General features: G+C 29.6%; 1 protein-coding gene across 1 annotated transcript; it reads right to left on the reverse strand.

Moving 5' to 3' along the window:
- Positions 1–4,451: 4,451 nt before the first annotated feature.
- LOC133315562 (probable serine/threonine-protein kinase PBL28) lies at positions 4,452–6,170 on the reverse strand. The gene is made up of 2 exons (XM_061517201.1): positions 4,931–6,170; positions 4,452–4,810 (listed from the first exon to the last, which is right to left on the reverse strand). Exons 1-2 carry the CDS (start codon positions 6,168–6,170, stop codon positions 4,452–4,454), a joined length of 1,599 nt encoding a protein of 532 aa, XP_061373185.1.
- Positions 6,171–22,387: the final 16,217 nt, after the last annotated feature.

A 22,387-nucleotide genomic window follows, 5' to 3' on the forward strand; every position in this document is an offset into this window, starting at 1 on the left:
GATTTCCGCCTCAAAACGACGTCGTATTAGGCTTACTGCAGACAACTTATCTGCAGTAACTGCAAAAAAAGCGAACCCATATATATATATAGGGTTTACATTTTTGGAGCTGTTGTACGTGCAACAATCAAATACTTGCCATATATATACTTAAAAGCATTAAATGCAAGGAATTATAACCATACAAAGGATGAAAACATTAAATGTAGGGAATCATAACCATACACGTGTCGTTGCTGTACGTAAAGCGGCTGTTGAAATGATTTTACCTATATATATATATATATATATATATATATAGGGTTCGCTTTTTCTAGAGTCAATGTAGATAACTTATATACATTGAACCCAAAATGATGTCGTTTTGCGGCGGAAATCAAGACATTTTTGTAAATATATTTTATTTCAGAGTTATAATAGTCTTTTTCATTATAATTTTTTTTTATTTTTCAACCAAAAACGGCGTTGTTTTAGAAACGAATGTAACTTATCTATATTCACTGTAGAAACATTAAAATCATACATACGCATATACATATATATATATATATATATATATATATATATATATAAGATATATTCTTATAGTTGTGGTTCGTGCAACAGTCAAATACTTACCATATATATGTGAAATCATTAAATATGCAGAATCATAACCATACAAAAGATTAAAACATTAAATGTATGAAAATCATAACCATACACATGTCATTGTTGTACGTAAAACAGCTATAGAAATGATTATATATATATATATATATTAAAAAATAAAAAATAAAGTCTTTAATATATTAAGAATTTAAAATATTTATTTTTATTTCATATTTTTTAAAGTTATTAACAATTCTCTTTAAAAACCCTCGCTAGTATTTTTTATATTAAATTGCTGTATTTTTTAGAATAAAGTAAATATTCTATTTAGAAATGTTATTTTTAATTTTTAATTTATTTTTTAAAAATTCATTGTGCGTATTTTTTTGAATATTAAATATTTTTTCTTTTAATTTATATTTACAAATTTTATATTGATTAATTAATTTTATATTGTTTGTAATTTTCAATATTTCTTTATTTTATGTTTTTAAATTTCACTTAAATTTAAAATTATTGATTTAACACACATACTTTTTTTTTTGTAAGCAATACACATACATTTTAAATATGAAAAAAATGCGTATCATTTTTAAAGGATGTAAAGTTGTATCATTTTAAGTGAGAGAAAAACATGATAAAGGAGGAGAGAAAGTGGACAAAAAAATATAAAGGTGTGGATCTCACCTCTTTGTGAGAGTAAAATAACATAAATTATGTCATTTAAAAGGACAAATATTTTTCTTTTTAAATATTTATTGGGTAGGGTGAAAATAGGTTGACGACTTGTTAGGGGCTTGTGATCTGGCTTAGGCCATGTTAGAATTGACTTTGTAAATTTAGAAAAAAATAAAAAAAAATTATTTAGAAAATAAGTTATAAGGTCTAGCTTATAAGCTTTCTATTATTATTTTTAATAAAATAAATTAATTATTATTATTCAAATAATTTTAAAATATAAAATATTTTTTTAATTTTTTTAATTCATGATAAATTTTAAAAGTTTAAATAGATTAATAAATTTAAATAAGACCTTTTAATTTTTAGAAATAAGTTTATGTCTAATATATTTACACAAAAGCCTAACGTAGGTCAGACATTTGAAAATGCATACCTTATTTCTTATATTTCGAGTGATATTATTTGAGTGTGTAAATGTATTTAATAAAGAAAGTCTTTAAGTTAAATGTGACGTGTCACTTTCACATTTTTTTAAAAAAAATAACTTTTTCTTGTAACGTATTTTTTTTTATAAATTTTCAACATTGACTCACAATTCAATTAAATGATTCTAATAATATATAAATTTAAATTTAAATTTAAAAATTTATTATTATAATTTATTAATTCATTGATTATATTTATACATAATAATTTTTAACTTTACCTATAAAGAATTGATTGCATATAATAAAAGTAGGGTGAGAATGACGTAAAGAAAAAAACGTGTATTAAAAAAAAGTAGTGTAAAAACTTGACCTGTCAAAATTTATTTGTTTTTTATACTTTTCTTACTTTAGAAAATCAAAATAGAGAGAAAATGTATTAAAATGTGTGTTCTTTCTTGTTTTATTATCGAAAAAAAAGGTAAAGTAAGAGTGAAGTTAAGAAAAAAAAACACGTGTGTATAACGTTATTGATAATTTTTTGTTACAGAAGAGTTAAAGAAAAATGGGATATTGCTGTCCATTCAAAAAAATAGGGCTTGCACAGTGATGACTTACAACAAACAGATAATATGTCTTGTCTGCTACGCCACTTAAAATTTATGTTTTACCGATTTTGATATGGGATATAACCACCGATGATAAATAAATTAGGGGTTTATCAAGAACTTTTGATTTGGCTCGTGAATATATGAACTTATATGTTTAAAATTAATTATTGGAATCATTCGTTTAATAAAAGGTTTTCAGGCTTCAATTCAAAACTTCAGCCTTAGAGCTTATCAAGCTGACCTAGTATATTAATTTATTTTTATTTATATTCTTTATACTACTTGTAATATCCATCTCTTTCTCCTCAATCTATTTCACCCCATTTTACTGGTTAAACAGACTTTTTGAATAATTTTGTTATATATTATGCTGTTTGGATTTACATTGAATTTATGAATATTTATAGAATTACTAGGATTGTTGATAGTACATTCTGTTTGGATACATTCTGTTGATATATTATGCTTTTAAATACTTGGGCTCCATTTTACAAAACGGTGGAGAGATTGATGAGGATGTAAATCACAGAATCAGAGCAGGGTGGATGAAATGGCGCAGTGCATCTGCATTTTTTGTGTGACCGCAAAATCCCCCTGAAGTTAAAAGGAAGATTCTATAAAACGGCAGTAAGACCGGCAATGCTATATGGAGCAGAATGCTGGCCAGCACATAGGCAACCTGAGCATAAGATGAGAGTAGCAGAGATGAGGATGTTAAGGTGGATGTGTGGTTACACAAGGATGGATAAGATAAGAAATGAAGATATTCGACGAAAGGTCGGAGTAGTACCGGTAGCCGAGAAGATGAGAGAACATAGATTGAGGTGGTTTGGGCACGTGATGAGAAGACCCATGGATGCTCCTGTAAGAACAGAAGTTTGTTACCAAGAGCTCAACACAAAAAGAGGCAGAGGTAGGCCGAAGCTTACTTGGGGGAAAGTAGTAAAACAAGATTTAATGGAGTGGGATATAGATTGGCGGACAGTACATCTTAGAACGGAATGGAGAAAAGCTATAAGTATGGTGGAGGGTTAGACCCGCTGTTATTCCTATGTTCCAGATGGTCCCTTTTTAGTCCTTTCCCCCTTCATTTCCCCCATTTCTTCTTGTCCCTTTCTTTTTTACTTTTATTTATTTATATATACATATATTGTTATTTTATTTTATCTTATTTTATATTTTTATTTATTTATTTTTGGCTTTTTTACTTTTTTACTTTTTTATTTTTTTATTTTTATTTTTTAACTTTTTTTCAACCGTTTTGTATCTTTCATGTGGGTTCATCTACCACCGACCCCAATTAATTTGGGATAAAGGTGTTGTTGATGTTGATGTTGATACAGGTTAAATCAGGCTTTCATTTTTTGTAAATAAGTCAGGCCACATGCCAATAACAGGTTTGACCAGGCTGACACATTTAAACACATGCTTAGCCTTTTAAGGCCAAAGCTCGACTCGGCTCGGCCCGTTAACACCCCTAGATACAAGTTATGACATGACACGATACTGCGACACGTTAATTCCAAAAAAATTATATTTCGACATGTCGGAACACGTTTTGATGGTAAATAATATTTTTAGTATATATAATATAATTTATATTTAATACATATAACAGTCCATAACAAGTCATATAACCATTTAAATATTCAAATTTCATAACATAAATATAAAGCAAAAGTAGTTTTTCATACCTTGTTAATTTTTTTTGTCAAATTCCATAACAAAAAAAAATTGACTTATAAATCATTTTATCATTTTCAGTTAATAAAATAAAATTTAGACATAAAAAAAAATAAGTAAGAGCGTTGACCGCGTTTTCAAAAAAGTTGACTGCGTGATGGAAACACGTATCAAAATGTGTTGAAGCGTTGACCGCGTGTCCTAAAATATTGAACGCGTGTCAGAGCATGTCACTGTCCGACGCACAAGTTTTTTTTACAAAACACGTGTCATTACTTTCTAGGTTAAAACCACATACAATTTAATACAATGTATGCCTAACGCTAATGCTACTATTATAAGTCTAATAAAACATTGAATAAGTTAAGGAAAAAAAAAAAAAAAAAACTCAGAAATCAGAACCGAGACAACACTAATTCTAAGGATCAATTCTGAAGAAAATATCCGCTGATATAATGACTTATCTGGATTGAAGGCGCATGTGTCCCTTAAATCTATCTCCATGAAATATTCTATGATTTGCAGATGGCAAAACAAGGCTAGCCCTGTAGGCTCTTGCTATAGTATTAAATATCATGGCCAAACTTGGCTGCTCACTGTTTGATTGGTCTATGCACATTAATCCTATGGATAGAACCTGTTTAACTTGATGAAAAGTTGTTTCAGTTACTTCCATTTTCTCATCAATCATCTGCTGCAACTCTACAGGATGAAGGGTTCTCATGTACCTAATAAATCCAGCTTCACCTCCATCAAACTCCTCTTCAACCCTCTTGTTTAGTATCATCTCTAGCAGGAAAACTCCAAACTTACATATCTCTACAATATAAAAGAAAATACCAATTACCAAACAAGTCATAAAACAATAAAAAAGAAAAGACATCATAAGGGAAGAAATTTTGATTGTGTGTGTTTGTGCTAATTGTCTATTATTCTTACTTCTTCGACTGCTGTTTTGATCTCCAACTTTGAACCTTGAAATTAATGGTTCCATATTTTCAGACAATAAAACACTACTTGTCTTGAGGTCATAGTCAACTTCAGGCCATTCCTCTTGCAGATAACGCATGCATTCTATAACTCCCATTAACACTTTCAATCTATGATTCCATGTTGGAGCTGACCCTGATAACCACATTTCAACATTCTCTTCTTTTGTCCATTCTGTAATAATAGCCCTGAATTTCCTGCTCCTGCACCACCCCAGAACTCGAACAAGGTTCTTGTGGTGTAACTCAGAAAGAACCTTACATTCTTCAACAAATTTACGATAGTTATCCCTTGATATATCATCCCAATACATCTCAATTTTCACTTCAGTACCATCTCTCAAGATCCCTTTGTAGATATGAACAACATCACTCTTCCCCACCAAATTCTTAATAGAAAAACCAGCAGTTGCAGCCTTTAGAATTGCTGGTGTAAACCTCCTACGTCTTTGAAATTTTCTTGGTAGAAAATCAGGCCTTTGGAAACAAAGCCATCCCAAGAAAATTACCATCAAAATGACAATGATGGGAAAGCCAACCAATAGAATGATAGCCTTTAATGTAAACCTTTTGTGATCCAGGAGAGCACCAGAATGAAGAAAACTAGAAGAATTAAACCTTTTGAAGAATTGGGAATCAAACAAGTCAATCTCTGAAAAACAATTATAGGAGAGGTTAAGAAAAGTGAGGTTGGTCAGAGGAGAGAAACTTTGAACTGGGATGTCACCAGAAAACTCATTGATACTTAAATCAAGAGCCTGTATTTGGGTGCAATAGAGAACATCAATTGGAAAACTACCCTTCATAGAATTGTTGGACAAATCAATGGACATAATGCTCAAGGGGCAATACCTCCAAAAGAAATCAAATGACAAATAAAGAGGTGCAACATTTGGTCGGTTTCTAAGATCAACTTTAGGGAATGACTCCACACAATTGGGGTTCTTTGATTCATTGCAAAGATGGCTAGCAACAATAGTATATTTGAATATTTCATCAAGGTCCGTGGGAGAAGAACTACAGTACCTAAGAGATGGATTCTTGAGACAGTTGGTCATAATTGTAGAGTTAAAATCTGGAGGTTGGTGTAAGTTTTTAAGGTCTTCTATCACTGTTGCACATAGTGTTATGTGGCATAACGACAAAAGAATAGGAACAAAGAGGTAGCAACTTGCAGAAATGGTAGCCATGAATTGAGTTAATTTTGAGGACGCTTGGTTTCGGCATAACATGCACTCAAAATTCAGATTTGCGGTTGGCAAAGGAAACCAATTCAAATGCGTAGGGGCGCTTGTGTGGTGTTAACTGTCCTCCTTTTCAGTTACAAATCAACTATAAGCAGAGTCATTTTTTAAGAACTAAAGGAAGGAAAAACAAAACATCAAGAGAGTAAAAAAAGGGAGGAAGAATATAAAAGAAAAGAGTAAAGTAATTTTTGGATCGCCAGTAAATATTATGAGTCTCAATTTAATTTTTTAGAAAAATAAAATTGACTCAATGTCTCATTTGAAATTCAAAATAGACCTATGTTAATTTTTTTGCGGAATTAATGTAAATTTTTTTTTGAATTTCAGATGGACCATGATTTTAATTAATTGGATCTATTTTAAATTTCAGAAATATCACTAGTAAATTTTTTTTTAAGAAATTAAAATGAGCGGGTGATATTTGTTGAGTATTCAAACTTTTTTTGGAGGAAGACGATAATGTAAAAGTGGTTATATTTTTATATTTGCCCAGTAAAATATAAACTTTATAAATCTTATCTAATTTGTCCAGTAAATTTTTTTTCAACCAAACAACTTTTTTTATATTTTCCTATCAAACTCACTTTCCAACCATTTTCCTATCAATTACATTTTCCTAGTATTCAAAAAATTTCTCCTCAACCAAACGCCCCCTAATAATATCCAAGAAAATTGCAGAGCTTCTCGTTCAAAACTTCATATAATATTTTTTAGGGTTTTATATATGTTATGTTATAGGACACTTTTAGTGTCATGTTACTCTAATACATTTTATGTGAGTCTCACTCAAAAAGAAAAAAAAAACAAGGCGGGTCTCATTTGTCATGTGATAGTAACATGACACTAAAAATGTCATGCAACATGATATGTATAAAACCCTATTTTTTATTGTGCATAAAGAGAGAGATGTATGCATCTACCTTTTTCTTCTTCCATACAGTTAGAAATTATAATTTTTTTCCCCTTAATCATACTTCTTACAAGTCTCATACCCGTGATTCTTCACTTGTTAGTTAGCTGAGGATTTTTCATTTTAAATTTTATTTGTTAATTCTTGATTTTCTAGCTTATTTTGCAATTTTTATATTTTTTTTTTTTTTTGATAACATCAATTTTTATATTATTTCGGTAACTATGTATCTAACATTATGGATTAGATATTTTTTGTACGCACCCAATGGTATGAATCGATGCTGATTTAAACTTGATCCCATCGTTCGCATTTAAAATATTGTATTTATTGTTAATATTGTATCATATAATAATATTATTTTTAGGATTGAAATGCCTTCTAATATTATTTTTTTCAAAAAAGGAAAAATAAAAACTGCCGAAGATGTTGAAACTAGTAGACCAATCGCAATAGATTTATAGCACGGTATTATAAAATGAAAACACATTAAAATTACATTCCAAAAAATCAACTAAGTGTTGACAAGAGAGACATAGGTGTTATGACCCCATTAAAATTACATTCCACAAAAAATTATTATTAATAAGAAAAACAAAATAAATATTTAATTTGTGATTTAAACTCAAAAATTAATTTGAAAAATATGTATTAATAAAGAAAATAATTAAATAAATATTCTAAACACTTGGAAGAATATTATATAATTTTGTATATATTTTAATAATTAAATAAATAACCTTGTACACTATTTTTTTCAAACACTTGGTAGAGGCAAAAAAATTAAAATATTGCTTTTTTAATAAATAATTACGAATAAGTTGCCGTTTTGAACCTAATTACGAATATATTGCACTCATTCACGCCCAATAATGGTACTATAACATTAAATTCAAAATTCAAATAACCTCCAATAAGTTGATTGCATTTTGTATTTAATAAGAGTTGATTGTGTTTTGTATTTAATAGGAGCTAATTGCGTTGTAATTTTATGAGTTGGTTACAAATTGTCGCCAATTCAAAGAAATTGTTGGTGGTTATTTGAATTTTGAATTTAATGTTATAGGAGTTGATTGTGTTTTGTATTTAATAGGAGCTGATTGCGTTTTGTATTTAATAGAAAATTTGGTGCCATCTTATTTATAAATGAGTTAATCCACTTTGGTGCCATCTTTATAGTATCATTGTTGTAAATTTGAATTGTGTTTGTGAGAGATAAAATATATCAAATGAGATGTCATTACGTAGATCTCAAAAAGTTATGTGGAATCAAAAAAAGAATGACCTCATTCGGATACCCGAGTCAAAAGTTACGGCTTTCCAAAGTTTTATGGTTCGTAAGTTGACTTTTTTGCCACGTGTCAACACCAAATGATTCACGGCTAAATTAGGCGTGAATGCCTTGGGAGTCACGCCTAATTTGGGCGTGAATAAGTACAATAGATCCGTAGATAGTTTGAAGCAGCTATGTATTCGTAATTATTTATTAAAATAGTAATATATTAATTTTTTTGCCAAACGACAAATCTAGACATTGTTGTGTTTGATGTTGACCAAAATAATATAGAGCCTAACGTGGTCAACGCCAGTATTGAAGAAGCTGTATTAACACCACCACTTGAAGAGTCTTCACATAATGAACCGGGTAATATCACTAACCATGATTCCATGCCTTGTTACACTATGAGATCAAATAGAGGCATTCCAAAAAGGGTATATGAACTTGATCTTAATTCTTGTGCCAAATATCCCATAAATAATCATACCTCTACTAGTCGATTGTCGAATTCTTATGCTTTAATTGTTGATCAATTATCCAAAGTATCTATTTCTAGTAGTGTGCAAGATGCATTGGCATATCCAAAGTAGAAAAAGGCTATGAATGAAGAGATGAAAACACTGTATAAGAATCCAACTTGGGAACTAGTCCACTACCTAAAGAAAAAAAGATAGTTGGATGCAAATGGGTGTACACAATATAACTCAAAGCAGATTGAAGCAATATAGGTATAAGGAAAACTAGTGGCAAAAGGGTAGACACAAAAATATGGAGTCAATTATCAGGAGACTTTCGCTCCAATAGTAAAACTCAATATTGTTCGCATACTCATATCAATTGCAGCTAATCGAGACGGACCTCTACGACAGTTTGATGTAAAAAATGCCTTCCTAAATAATGACTTGGAAGAAAAGGTATATATGAAAATTCCTCTAGGGGTCAAACAAGGTCCTGCACATGAAGGAAAAATATGTATGTCGGATAAATCATTATATGGGTTGAAACAATCACCAGAACTCGGTTCAACAGGTTCACTGAGGCTTTGAAGTCAATTGGGTACAAGCAAAGTAATTCTGATCATACTTTATCAATCAAACACAGGGACAAAGTGACATCTTTGATTGTATACGTAGATGACATGGTCCTAACAGGAAATGACTCCGAAGAAATGGAGAATTTGCAACGATATTTGGTAACCAAGTTCGAAATGAAAGATTTGGGACAATTGCGCTACTTTATAGGCATGATCCAAGCAGGGAATTTCACTTTCTCATCGGAAGTATAGGTTAGACTTGTTGGCAGAAACCTATATGTTAGACTGCAAATTGGTTGAAACCCTAATGTAGATGAACCATCAGCTTAAAATGTCCACCGGAGAAGGTATGTGTGATAAAGGTCAATATCAGCGGCCAGTAGAAAAATAGATCTATCTCACTGACACCAAACCATATATTGCATTTGCAATAAGTGTGGTTAGCCAATTTATGCATGCTTCAAATGAGAAACACATGAATGCAGTTTACAGAATCATGAGGTATCTAAAAATTGCACTAAGCAAAAGGTCGTTGTACACAAAAAATGCAGCCTCTACCATAGAAGGGTATAGCATCAAAAGATTGCACTAAGCAGAGGGTTGTTGTACACAAAAAATGCAACCTTTACCACAGAAGGATATAACGACGCAGATTGGGTAGGAGATCAATCAACAAGAAAATCCACCTCTACATACATGACATTTGTAGAAGAAAATTTTATTACTTGGAGGACTAAAAAGCATAATGTTGTTGCCCAATCTAGTGCAGAGGCAGAATTTCGAGAAAGTGCACAAGGCTTATGTGAATTATTATGGATAAAGAAAGTCTTGGAAGAGTTAGGAATTGAATGTAGAGAGTCCATAAACTTATTTTGTGACAACAAAGTTTCCATACAGATTGCTCAGAATCCTGTTCGACATGATCGCACTAAACATAAGGAAATAGATCGTCATTTCATCAAGGAAAAGCTGGACCATCAAATAATTCATTTCCCATTCGGAAGTCTAAATACTAGCTTGCTGGTATACTCACCAAGGCAGTCTCTGGAGGAAACTTCCATATAATGATTGGCAAGTCTCTGAAGAACAGCTTCCTTGATTACCTCAAATAAAAGAGGCAAGATTCTCTCCCCAATCACCTTAAATAAACAAATTTAGGGGGATATTTGTACAAATAATTTTTTTTCTTTCCTAGAATAAATCAATCAACAACTGTATAATTTCTTTCCTAGAATAAATCAGCCAACACTGTATAAATCACATGTCTATGTATGAATGAAATCAATCAAGTATGAATTCTTTTCAAATTCTCTAAATTTCTACAGTCAGCACAATGGCTTTATTTATAATAAGTGGCATTGTTTTAGGATGACAAACTTGGCTTATAGTCTAGGCAAGTGGTGTTGGATGGTCAAGCGAGTACTTTATTAATGGATTAATTGACAAATTACATGGGAATGAATATACGGTCTTTTCATTCATATGGTATTTATTTATTTATTTATTTAATATGAAACTATCAATAATCTTTACTAAGATGATTATCAATTGCTTAGATAGTAAACACATATCACAATAATAAGTGAACATGACAACACATCTTATCCCTAAACCTTAAACAATGATTTATGTCTTTTTCACATAACTTAGTTCAATCTTAATCAATGAGAGACTTGATCACTCTTCACTCACATTTGAAGTTTCAATAATATTTCTTTGAAGTATGAGATCCAACATCAGTGTGCTCTACAACAAGCAAAAGTTTCTCCAAATATTAATGAACTTACCAATCAATATTGGTCAAGTCTTAATTCCACAATATAAATTTGGCAAGGACAAATCTGAATATTAACCACCATCTCCAAATAGCGACCCACATTATAAATCTGAACACCAACCATCATCTCGAAATACTTCACCCATCAAACTATTAACTATGATACCACTTCTAGGTGATAAGGAAACTTAAAACTTGGGAGACCTTTCAACCAAGAGTGTTTAAGTTTTAACTCCATTAGATCAATTTGACAAGCACAAATCCAAATAGAAACTACCATAAGTTGACCTAGCCAAACATCAAGATGAACAAGTTAAACAATTAAACTTGATATCTCTATTAAGCAATCAAGGGGAATCCATGAGAAATTTGCATCAATAATGGGCTCAACGACTAACCACTCCATCAGTGGGTTAAAGAACAACTCTTAAATTACAATTACAGGCTTGAAACATTTCCTCACCTTAAAACTTTAAGAAAATGAGTTTATGATTTTTTTCCCCTAATCATTTCGTACTTTATTCATAACTAATGAAAAACTTTTATACATGAATTTCCAACAACTATTAATAGTCTTGACACCAAGAACATGACAATTTAGACTTGGTTATGGCATCTTGATTGTCTCGACATCATGAACTCGATACCTTTACCATAATTGAAAATGAAGTATGGTGATCTGCTCGTGACGAAGGGGCATGAGTTATAACCGTAGTTTATGTTTCGGGCAGTAATGAGTATTGGGCTTTTCTCATAATAGCTATAGGTCCAACACAATGACACTTTTAAGGTTTCTTTATGTAAAAGTGAGACTGTAAGGGTATGCATGGGTCGAACCGAACTGAATTTTTTTAAAAACTGAACCGAATTGGTTTGAACGATTCGGTTAAAAAATGGTTCGGTTCGGTTCAGTCCAAAACTGGTTCGATTCGGCTTGAAAATGGTTTGGTTCGGTTCGGAACCAGTTCAGGTTGACCCTATTCTGAAAAGATAAAAAATTAAAGAAATAAAGTAATTAAAATCTGTTTGGTTTAGTTCAAAATTGGTTTGATTCGGTTCAAAAATGATTCAGTTCTTGAACTGATTTTAAAAACCGGTTCGGTTTATAAACTGGTTCTTTAAAAATCAATTCGGTTCATGAACCAGATTTTAAAAACCAATTATTTTAAGTGTAGTTCGGTTCGGTTCACAGTTCAGTTTTTTGGTTATTTTGCACGTCTCTAAATTAGAGTGAGTAGCTTCTAAAGTGGTAGAAAGGAAGGGCAGTCATTCTAGACATTTTGAAGAAGAAGAAGAAAACCAAGAAGAAGCAATAAAGTAGTTATACTATATAATTAAAGAAAACAATTTTCTTCCTCCTTCAAGATCTCCTTCGCCCATTGGATCAACCTTAATTTTGAACGATGGACTCATAAACCTTTACCCACTGTGGTTTTTAATCCTCATATTGATGAGAAATTTCACATTAAATTGTGTTGAATCATAGGTCAAGAAGACTATGTTTATGAAGTTTTGATGATAACAAAGCAACAACAAGTACCAACATAGCTCAACAAGAAAGCTCTAAATGAAAGGCATGACAACAACTTCTAAATGATACAAGAAGCCTATAACAAAGTGCAAACATGAAGAGAAGACTCAAATATGCAAAGTCAAAGCTCAAGTCAAAGATTTTAAGATAAAAGGATTATAAGAAGACTCAAACTATGAAGACAATGAAGACTCAAGCACTTACTGGTTATATAGTACATTAAAAGTCTTAGAACTTATTAGGGTTGAGTTTATTGAGTTTTTAACTTAGAAAGTGCAAAAAAAAAACTGAAAACTCATATAGGTGACACATATTCACTTTGATCATGCATACAATGTTCAACACTTCAAGAGTTGTTATGCAAGTGTGAAACATGATCATACATATAGTAGAAGTCACTTAGAATCATTTAGAAGTCACTAAAAATCATTAAGATGCGTTAAATTTTGAAAAATCAGCATAAAAATTGATTTCTGCATAAAAGTAATCGAATACTTTTTTGCAAAGTAATCTAATACTTTTATGGGTAGAAAAGTAATCGAATACTTGATAAACAGTAACCAAATACTTTCTGGGTTTGAAGAAGTATTCGAATACTCCCCGAAAAGTAATATAATACTTTTTGTTATTAGTGACTTAAACTTGAAGAAATTCAAAAAAAATTTATGCCCAAGAGCTATAAACGACTAATAACTCATTGGGCACCTATAAATACACATCATTAGGGTTCTAAACAAAAAGAATTAACATTGAAACACTCAGAATCAAGAAATCTCATAATTGAATCCATATTGGCATGCTTTTGCACATCCTTGAGAAAAATCTCAATTACTCTCTCATATCTAAATCTTTTTGTGTTCTTTCTTTTTTGTTTGAACGTAGATAGGTGACTCTACATCTGTTTAGCAAGAGTGAATTGTTGTAATTGTTGGAAAGATAATTGGAGTGACCCTAAAGGCTTAGGTTAAGTGTGATCATAGACTTGTAAAATTCCAGTTGTAAAAAGGTTTCTTCAAGAACCTGTTGCAAGCTTGATGATAGTGAAAACGATCAACCTTTGTCTGGATGTAGCTCTCACGTGATTTAGAGAGTGAACCAGGATAAACTCCAATGTGATTCTTCCTTACCTTGTCTCTTTTGATTTTTATCAATTGAATTTCGTTTTGATTCTTGATATATGTCATATTGAATCTATATAAAGTTTATGATCATTACTTTTATGTTTTAATTTGTTTTTGCATGAATTCTTCAAAAGAGTGAGCATAACATTGAAATTCTCTTATTTTCTCTTCAAATTTGATCCGCTGCATATTCTCTCTGAATTGATCTTATAAGAATTGTTTTAATTCTGTTTTGTATTGAGAAATAAGATTACATTTTGTTTGAATTGATTTTGGTTGATATACTTGTCAAAAACTTGATTTTTGAATTATTTCTTGAATTTCAAGTAACACATAATTCACCTCCCTTGTAGGATTGTTTATAGGGGTGTTCGCGGTCTGTATTGGATCGTTTTTGGAAGCAAAAATCATCTAATCCAATCTCTTCGATTTGATCATGTAATCATCCATTCGATTTGGATTTTTTTTCAAATTTGATCCGTTCCAATCCAATTTTTTTCGGTTTGAATTGGATTGGTTTTCGGTTTTTTGAAAATTCTAAATTTTGTTTCATGATTATTGTGCAAATAATATCTTTTGTATATTTTGGCTTTGTAAAAAAAAATTGAAATATAAAAGCATCAGTAAATGATAATATAATTTTTTTTTGCAATGAGATATGAAGCTCTATACAGATGAAATTTTGTCGATGAGATGTGACTAGGTTTTTTCTTGGGTTTAGTTGATGGGTTAATGGATCTTGGGTTTAGAAATTTTTGGGCTATGATTGGGGAAATACCCAAGTAGGTAGAAAGGATTAATATATTGGATCGGTTTGGATTGGATCGATTTTCATCAACTAATTCGAAAACTGATCCAATCTAATTATAACTTGCAGTTTTTTTCGATTTATTCGGTTATCGGTTTATTCGGTTATCGATTTTTCGATTCGGTCATCACGATTTGAATCGGTTGATGAACACCCCTAATTATTTAGCCATCTTTTCTTTTCAAATTGTTTTGTGTTTCTTTGAGTTGGGTTCTTGCATAGTTGCTGAAAAAATTATTTTGCTTATGTTCAACCATGCATATCAGGTTCGTGGGACATGAAATTGGTGTGGTAATATCTCTACCTTTAACTATAAACCAAAAATTTATACTCGGAGATTGACTTTATAAGCTTAAAAAAATGAGTGGGTGAAAATTCAATTGACATGTATATTACTTTGAATTTGGTTCTTGCTAGAATTTTTTTACTTATAATCAATTATTCGTAACGGATTGAAGAGAAGGGAAAATTATATTACTTTTCCTAAAATCGTCAATACAGAAAAAGGTTTGACAATGAAATAGGTTAGGAGTGAGGCGGCTACTCGTTGGAAAATTAGGACATATTTGGTACATAGTATAAGATAAGGTCTGATATGATATTGTATAAGATAATATCATTCAATATGTGGTGATAAACTGTATAATACTAGATAGATTAAAAATAAATATTTTTATCAAAAATACCTTTTAATAATGAATTAAATTCTTCCAAATATGTTGATCAGTGTGTCCAAAAAATATATTAATTTTTATAAAAATAAAAATATCCAATATTTTAAAAAATTATATAATGAAAAATTATTTTTTATTTTAATATACTAATATTAAAATAATATATTAATTCTTGAGAATTACATTAGTTAATATATCAATTCTTTATCAGGCCTAATGCTACCCTTCTAGGCCTGATTAAGTTATACATCATTTTGATATATAAAGAGATTCTGTTGTATAAACTTATACTATACGATGGTCATACCAAATAACTCAAAATGTCATAACGTATAATCTTATAATATCAAGCTTTCACAATTTTTTTTTAGGTCAAGAGCCTTTCCATCTCAACACTTTCTCATGCTACTATGATCCCATTATCATAACTTGGGACATTGACCATACTGCTCCATTTTTAAATATAATATACCTGAATGCCACAAAATCAATTTTTTTTTTCAAATTGCCATAGTACCATAGTCGCTGAGGTAGTTAGCTACTATGATCGGGACACGTGTCACTTTCGCAGGGGATGGAAGGCCTGGTTGCACCAAAGTAGCTGACTACCTCAGCGACTATGGTGTCGTGACAGTTTGGAAAAAAATTTCAACTCAGTAACATTCAGGTAAATTATATTCAAAAAAGGGACAGTACGATGTTGTCCCTCATAACTTCATATCATTGTTTTCAGATCATAACTTCGATCATATCATACAATATACAACAGGACTAGTTGTAGTTAGTTAATTAGCTTGCCATGCCACAAACCAGAGGCGGACTGACGCTGTCGGCTGTGTCTGCACATGCAGACACAAAAATTTGAGATTTTTTTTTCAAAGGGGTGAGTGATTTAGGTCAAGTAAAAAAAAAAGATTTAGAAAGATTGAAAAGAAAAAAATAAACATAGATCCAACCATGGTAGTTAAAATCGGTATCTTACTTAAAATCTGAAGGAGGATAAAAAATTGTGGGTTCGTAGTAATTCGACAAGTCTCAATGAAAGGTAACTTTCTATATTTATTTTATTTGTTATTGTAACAGCTTAGTTGACTCTTGATTATTATTATTTTTATGTTAAGTTAAAGTTTTCTTTTCTTTTCTTGTTTATATTTCTTTTAATATTTTCTTAAAAAAAAATCTTCGGAGACACTGCCCCCGAACCCCCGCCTTAAGTGTGCACACATAAAAAAAATTCTAGGTCCGCCACTGCCACAAACTGAACCGTTATTAGTTGATACCTGTTTACTTAAGTGTGTTTATTATTTTATAATTACACGACGTTTGTTATAATTGTACTTGTTAAAATTGTACACCATTTTGTTATATAAAAGTTTTGTAATTATTTTATGAAAAAAATATTTATCCTCTTAAATAACCCTCATTTTAGTTATAATTATTTTTTATTTCATATTTAATAAAAAAATCTTTCACTTTCTTTACCATGATTTCTGTTTCTTTCACCATAAAATATAATAGTTTGGATTAAAATAACATATTCTATGTTCTAAAGGACAAATATTAAGCTCGAAGGATAGTTCAGTTGGTCATTGAACTTCCAAGAATTTGCTTGGGTCAAAAAATCTTTAGAATATCTTTTATGGGCACGATGACGTGCCTCTATCCTCAAAAAAGGGGATTGCCGTACTCCGTACTCTGAGGACAAGATGATTGAAATAAAAATAAAAATAAAGAACAAATACTAATCCCTTATTTATTTTATAATATTTATTAATTTTAATTGAATTTCAGTTATCTAATATCGAGAATAAATATATTTACTTATCACATGAAATGTTATCACGAAACATTCCATTTTCAATTAAGGATCACGTTCGAAATTTCTTTTTAATATTCTGGAAAATGTTTTTATCTTCATGCATGTAAACCATCTGTCAACTAATTAACACACTTAACTATACATGTCTCAACCAATTCAACAGTAACATCCCTGAAATATTTTTTAATACTCTGGAAAATGTTCTTACCTTCATGCATGTAAAACATCTGTCAACTTGTTATCAAATAAAAAATAAAAAAAATAAAAAACATCTGTCAACTAATTAACACACTTAACATGTGTCAACGAATTCAACTGTAACATCCCATGTGTATGACATGCAATGTCTTAGCATAATTACTATATACGTTGATGGAATCTAACTGGACCCCTTCAAAATGAACAAAACTTCAGTACAGTTCATTTATTCTAGTATAGGGAATTCTAAAAATTTACACAGGATCCGCCTGCCAAAAAATTAATTTAATACTTTTTAATAAAATAATTATACATTTATTACAGTTTTAGAAATAATTATGAATCTATTGCACAAAGTGACGCCTCTTTTGGGCGTTACATGTGACGCCTCATTGAGGCGTCTCACCCTAAGGAGAGACGCCCCATTGAGGTGTTGACACGTGTCATATTTTTTTCAAAAAATATTAATAATTTAATCATAAAATTTCTGAATACCATAACTTTTGACTCGGGTATCCAAATCAGGTAATTCTGTTTTTGATCCCACATAACTTTTCGAGACCTACGCAATTACATCTCATTTGACATATTTTATTTCTCAGAAACAAAATTTTAATTTGCAAGAATGATATTATAAGAGCGGTTAAACCCAGAAGCCTCTAAGTTCTGGGTTTGTGATTTAATATAAAAAAATGTATAAATTTTGATTTGTGATTTAATTTTTTTATAATAATTTTTTTTATTATAACAAATTTTGGTTTGTGATTTAAATTAAAAATAAAAATAAAAATTATTATTAATAAGGAAAACAAAATAAAGATTTGATTTGTGATTTAAACTAAAAAATCAATTTAAAAAATCTGTAAAAATAAAAAAAATAATTAAATAAATATTCTAATCTATAAGGAAGAAGGATATTATTTTGGAAATTAATGATTAATGCTATAAGCTTCTGAGTTATTATTCGTGGTCTGAAATTAATGATGACTTATGAATATTTTTCAAAAATAAAATTACCTAAATTAGGCGTGATTGCCTCTTGATTGAAACCAAATTTAGACATGATTGGTGACGTGTCAGGTGTTGACACGTGTCACACTTTTAAACTCAGAAGCCTCTGAGTTCTGCGATTGTGATTTAATATAAAAAATAAATCAAGATTTGATGTGCGATTTAATTTAAAAAAATAATTTTTTTTATTTTATTATAAAAAAAATTTAGTTGTGATTTAAATTAAAAGTAACAATTATTATTAATAAGGAAAAAAAAATAAAGATTTGACTTGTGATTTACACTCAAAAATCAATTTGAAAAATCTGTATTAATAAAGGAAATAATTAAATAAATATTTTAAATCTCTAAGGAAGAAGGATTACCTGATTTAAATTTAAATTATGTTTGTGAGAAATAAAATATATCAAATGAGATGTCATTGCGTAGATCTCGAAAAGTTATAAGGAATCAAAAAAAGAATTACCTGAATTGGGTACCCGAGTCAAAAGTTATGGCCTTCAGAAGTTTTATGATTAAATTATTATTTTTGTTGAAAAAATATATGACACGTGTCAACACCTCGTGAGAGACGTGGGGCGTCTCCCCTTAGGGTGAGACGCCTCAATGGGGCGTCACATTATGAAATAGATCCGTAATTATTTTTAAAATTGTAATAAATGCATAATTATTTTATTAAAAAGCATTAAATTAATTTTTTTTGCCGGATCCACTTACCTATTTTAGGGAAATTTATTTATGCTTCCCCTTTCTTTTTCTTTTTCTTTTTTATTATTTCTCTCTCCTCTCTCCACCCTATTTTATCTCGAGAGACCATGAGGGCCGGGACCTCTAAATATTATCTCCTATTTTAGAATAACTGAACTTCAATACATCGTTCCTTCAAAATATAGACGCTGCTTGCCGAGTAAGAGTATTAATGAAATGAGCCGAACTGGACTTAGTCTTAAAAGACTAAGTCTGTATTTTAATGTATCAGTCTGGCCTAATATGTTATTTGCTATGAATATAATTATCATCTGTGACCTGTCTTATTTACAAAAAAAAAAAACCGGATTTAATTAGCCCGTTTTAAAAAAAATAAGATAACAAAAATTTATCCAAATAAAATATACGGTCCAAAACACTAATAATTTCTCAAAGATGCATAAATTCGATGTATATCCAAACAACATAATATAGAACAAAATCATTCAAAAAAAGTGTTTAACCAATAATAATGGGTGAAATGGATTGAGGACACAGGAAAAACTATTATGAATAGTATAAAAAATATAAAATAAAAATAAGAATTAGTATATTAGGCCAGCCTAAGAGACTTTAAGGTCGAACTTTTGAATTAGAGCCTGAGATATTTTTATTAAACGAGTTTTTATATAAATTCAAGTCTGATTCCAACAACCAATTTTATACATGTAAGCTCAGATCTTAACTAGGTCGTCGAAAGATTTTTGTGGTACTATGGATGTACATATATACACCAGTTCCCAAATTAAAAACTTTCGCAACTTAAAAGGTAAATATGGATTGAAAAGATACAAGATTTTTCCAATTAAGAAAAATGAAAGTATTAAATTAAGTACTCCTTCGGTATTAAAAAAAAAATTCCTGCTTGCCTTCCAAACTTTTACGATTTTATTGCTGAATGGTAAAATTTTTGGTAGGGGAGAAAAAGTTGATTGTGATATTTATGCATATTAATAGTGAAAAATATTTTTCCTATAATAGGAGTTAAAATTATATCCTGTAATCCCAAAATTATGTCATTTTAAAGATTAGAGAAATTAATAAATAATGTTTTAGAAATTTCTCTTTTTATTTTATTTTATGAATTTTATTAAAGGGAAATTATACTCTTATGTCACATGAGATTCATTTCTCATGTTACACTTACATAAAAAGACGTGCCTTTCTTTTGCTTCTTCTTTTTTTTAAAAAAAATTGATGGATCCCACTTCATTATCTCACAACATAAGATAACTTCTCTCATATATTACATGAGAGAAGTAAAGCCCTTTATTCAAACATACTTCATTACTTTTCCAACCCTCAAAATGACATAATTTGCGGATTTCTAGAAATAACTTTATTTCCTGCAAATGATAAATTCATATTAATAATTTATATTTCATATTTTTTTTATTATATCAGTTTATGTTCGTGATCACTTTATTATATTTTTTATTTTAATTCTTAAACTAATGTCTTGGTCGTTACAAATTTTAGAAGAATTACCAAAAATAAAAGATAAGAAAGTTAATATTTTTGGTTAAAAATTACATGTCAGTGCATGTTCTGTCTTCATCTAGGGGGCAGGCATGTTTGATTGTACGACAACATCATGTTGTCAATTCTTAACATGTCACGAGGGATTGATACGATATATATATGGGTTTATCATCTATCATTTAACATGACCACAAAAATTTTTCTACACACAACATTTTGTGGAGCCCGCAGCAAAAAAAAAAAAAACTTCGGCACGCAAAACGAATCTCTATAACATAACACAATCACTTTTCCTACAACATAACTCTTATAAAACCCTATATATATATATATATATATATATATATATATATATATATATATATATATATATATATATATCGTTTAGCAGAAAATTTATTTTAAATTTAAGCAAGTAATGATTATGAATGCAGTCTAATTATAAATATATTATTTAAAAATAATATCAATTTATACTAGCTAGTATAATTTTAAGAAAATTTATATTTCTTATTATTAACTATTGATCTAATTAAATATAGTAAAACCGTAAGATAAAATAAAATCAACAATTAATAATAAATATAAAATTTATATAAGTATAATTTGATCCTATTTCATTTAAATAAAATATATGATTAGGAATGAGAATGAGTACTATTGCTCATTAGCAACTCATGATTTAAATTTAAATCTTGATTCAGTAAATTTAAGTTCGAGAGCAAATGAGTTTAGAATGACTGTAAGTCTTGATGATTTTGTTATAAAGAATGAGCTGAGGTAGAGCATATAAAAAAGTATACACTAGTATGCGATTTTTCCAGTATAATTAGTGATTTTTATTTAAGTAGTAAAAAGAATTTTGTTGTTCTTATGATCCCAACCGATTAGTCACTTAATCAGTGAAGCGGTGAAGAAATTAAAAATATATATAACATATTAATTGAAGAGTATTTAGCTCAAGAAAACGAGAATACAAAAAGAACTATGAAAAAGAAAGCTTATTGTAAAAAGAATATTATGTGCAACAAAGACTAGAGTGGCCATATTGTCCCAACTAATGAAAATAAAAGGGTGAGCGTGTTTGGATAGCAACGAGTAGCTAGAACTCCCATCCCATGCAACCAATGTCCAGTTGCGCTTTCATTAGTGATATTCAGTCGAAGAAACGACAAACGTAGACAGTTACTTTACAGGTAAGACTGTAAATAGATTAAATTGAGCTGTATTTTGTTTTAAATATTTCACACTTATATAAAATGCCTCGGGTCTGGTTTATTAATTTTATGTATATTTAAATTATAAATCTGATCTGACTTATATTTAAAAAGTAAAAATTTGGTCTAAATTTATTAGCATATTTAAATTTATTAAATATTCAATAATTAAAATAACATTTATTTTATTATTTAAAATTATTAAAATAATAATTTTATTTAAGATTTATAGATTCAACGTGTAAAAGAAAATTTTCAACCTATTTTTTAAATAAGTTTTTTTAAAATGTTAAAACCATTTTATTTGATTATATAAAATTGACTGAAGCTTACTTGATATAGGATCACCATAAACCCCGGGCCTGACCTATTGTTACTTTCTCATTTATTTTGGTTGGAATAAATTGTCCGATCAATGGCTTGGTGTGACAGGAGGAAATTTATGAGAAACTGACACCTCCATTGTGAGAAACATGGTAAAGATAAGAATGAAAACAGGATCCAAGAGAGAAATGGACATGATTCAAGACAGAGATGTAACATTTTGACACAA

The sequence above is a fragment of the Gastrolobium bilobum genome, unplaced genomic scaffold, assembly GCF_033153095.1.
Source record: "Gastrolobium bilobum isolate Gb01-03AN ecotype WA unplaced genomic scaffold, APGP_CSIRO_Gbil_v1 utg5429, whole genome shotgun sequence".
NCBI lineage: Eukaryota > Viridiplantae > Streptophyta > Magnoliopsida > Fabales > Fabaceae > Gastrolobium > Gastrolobium bilobum.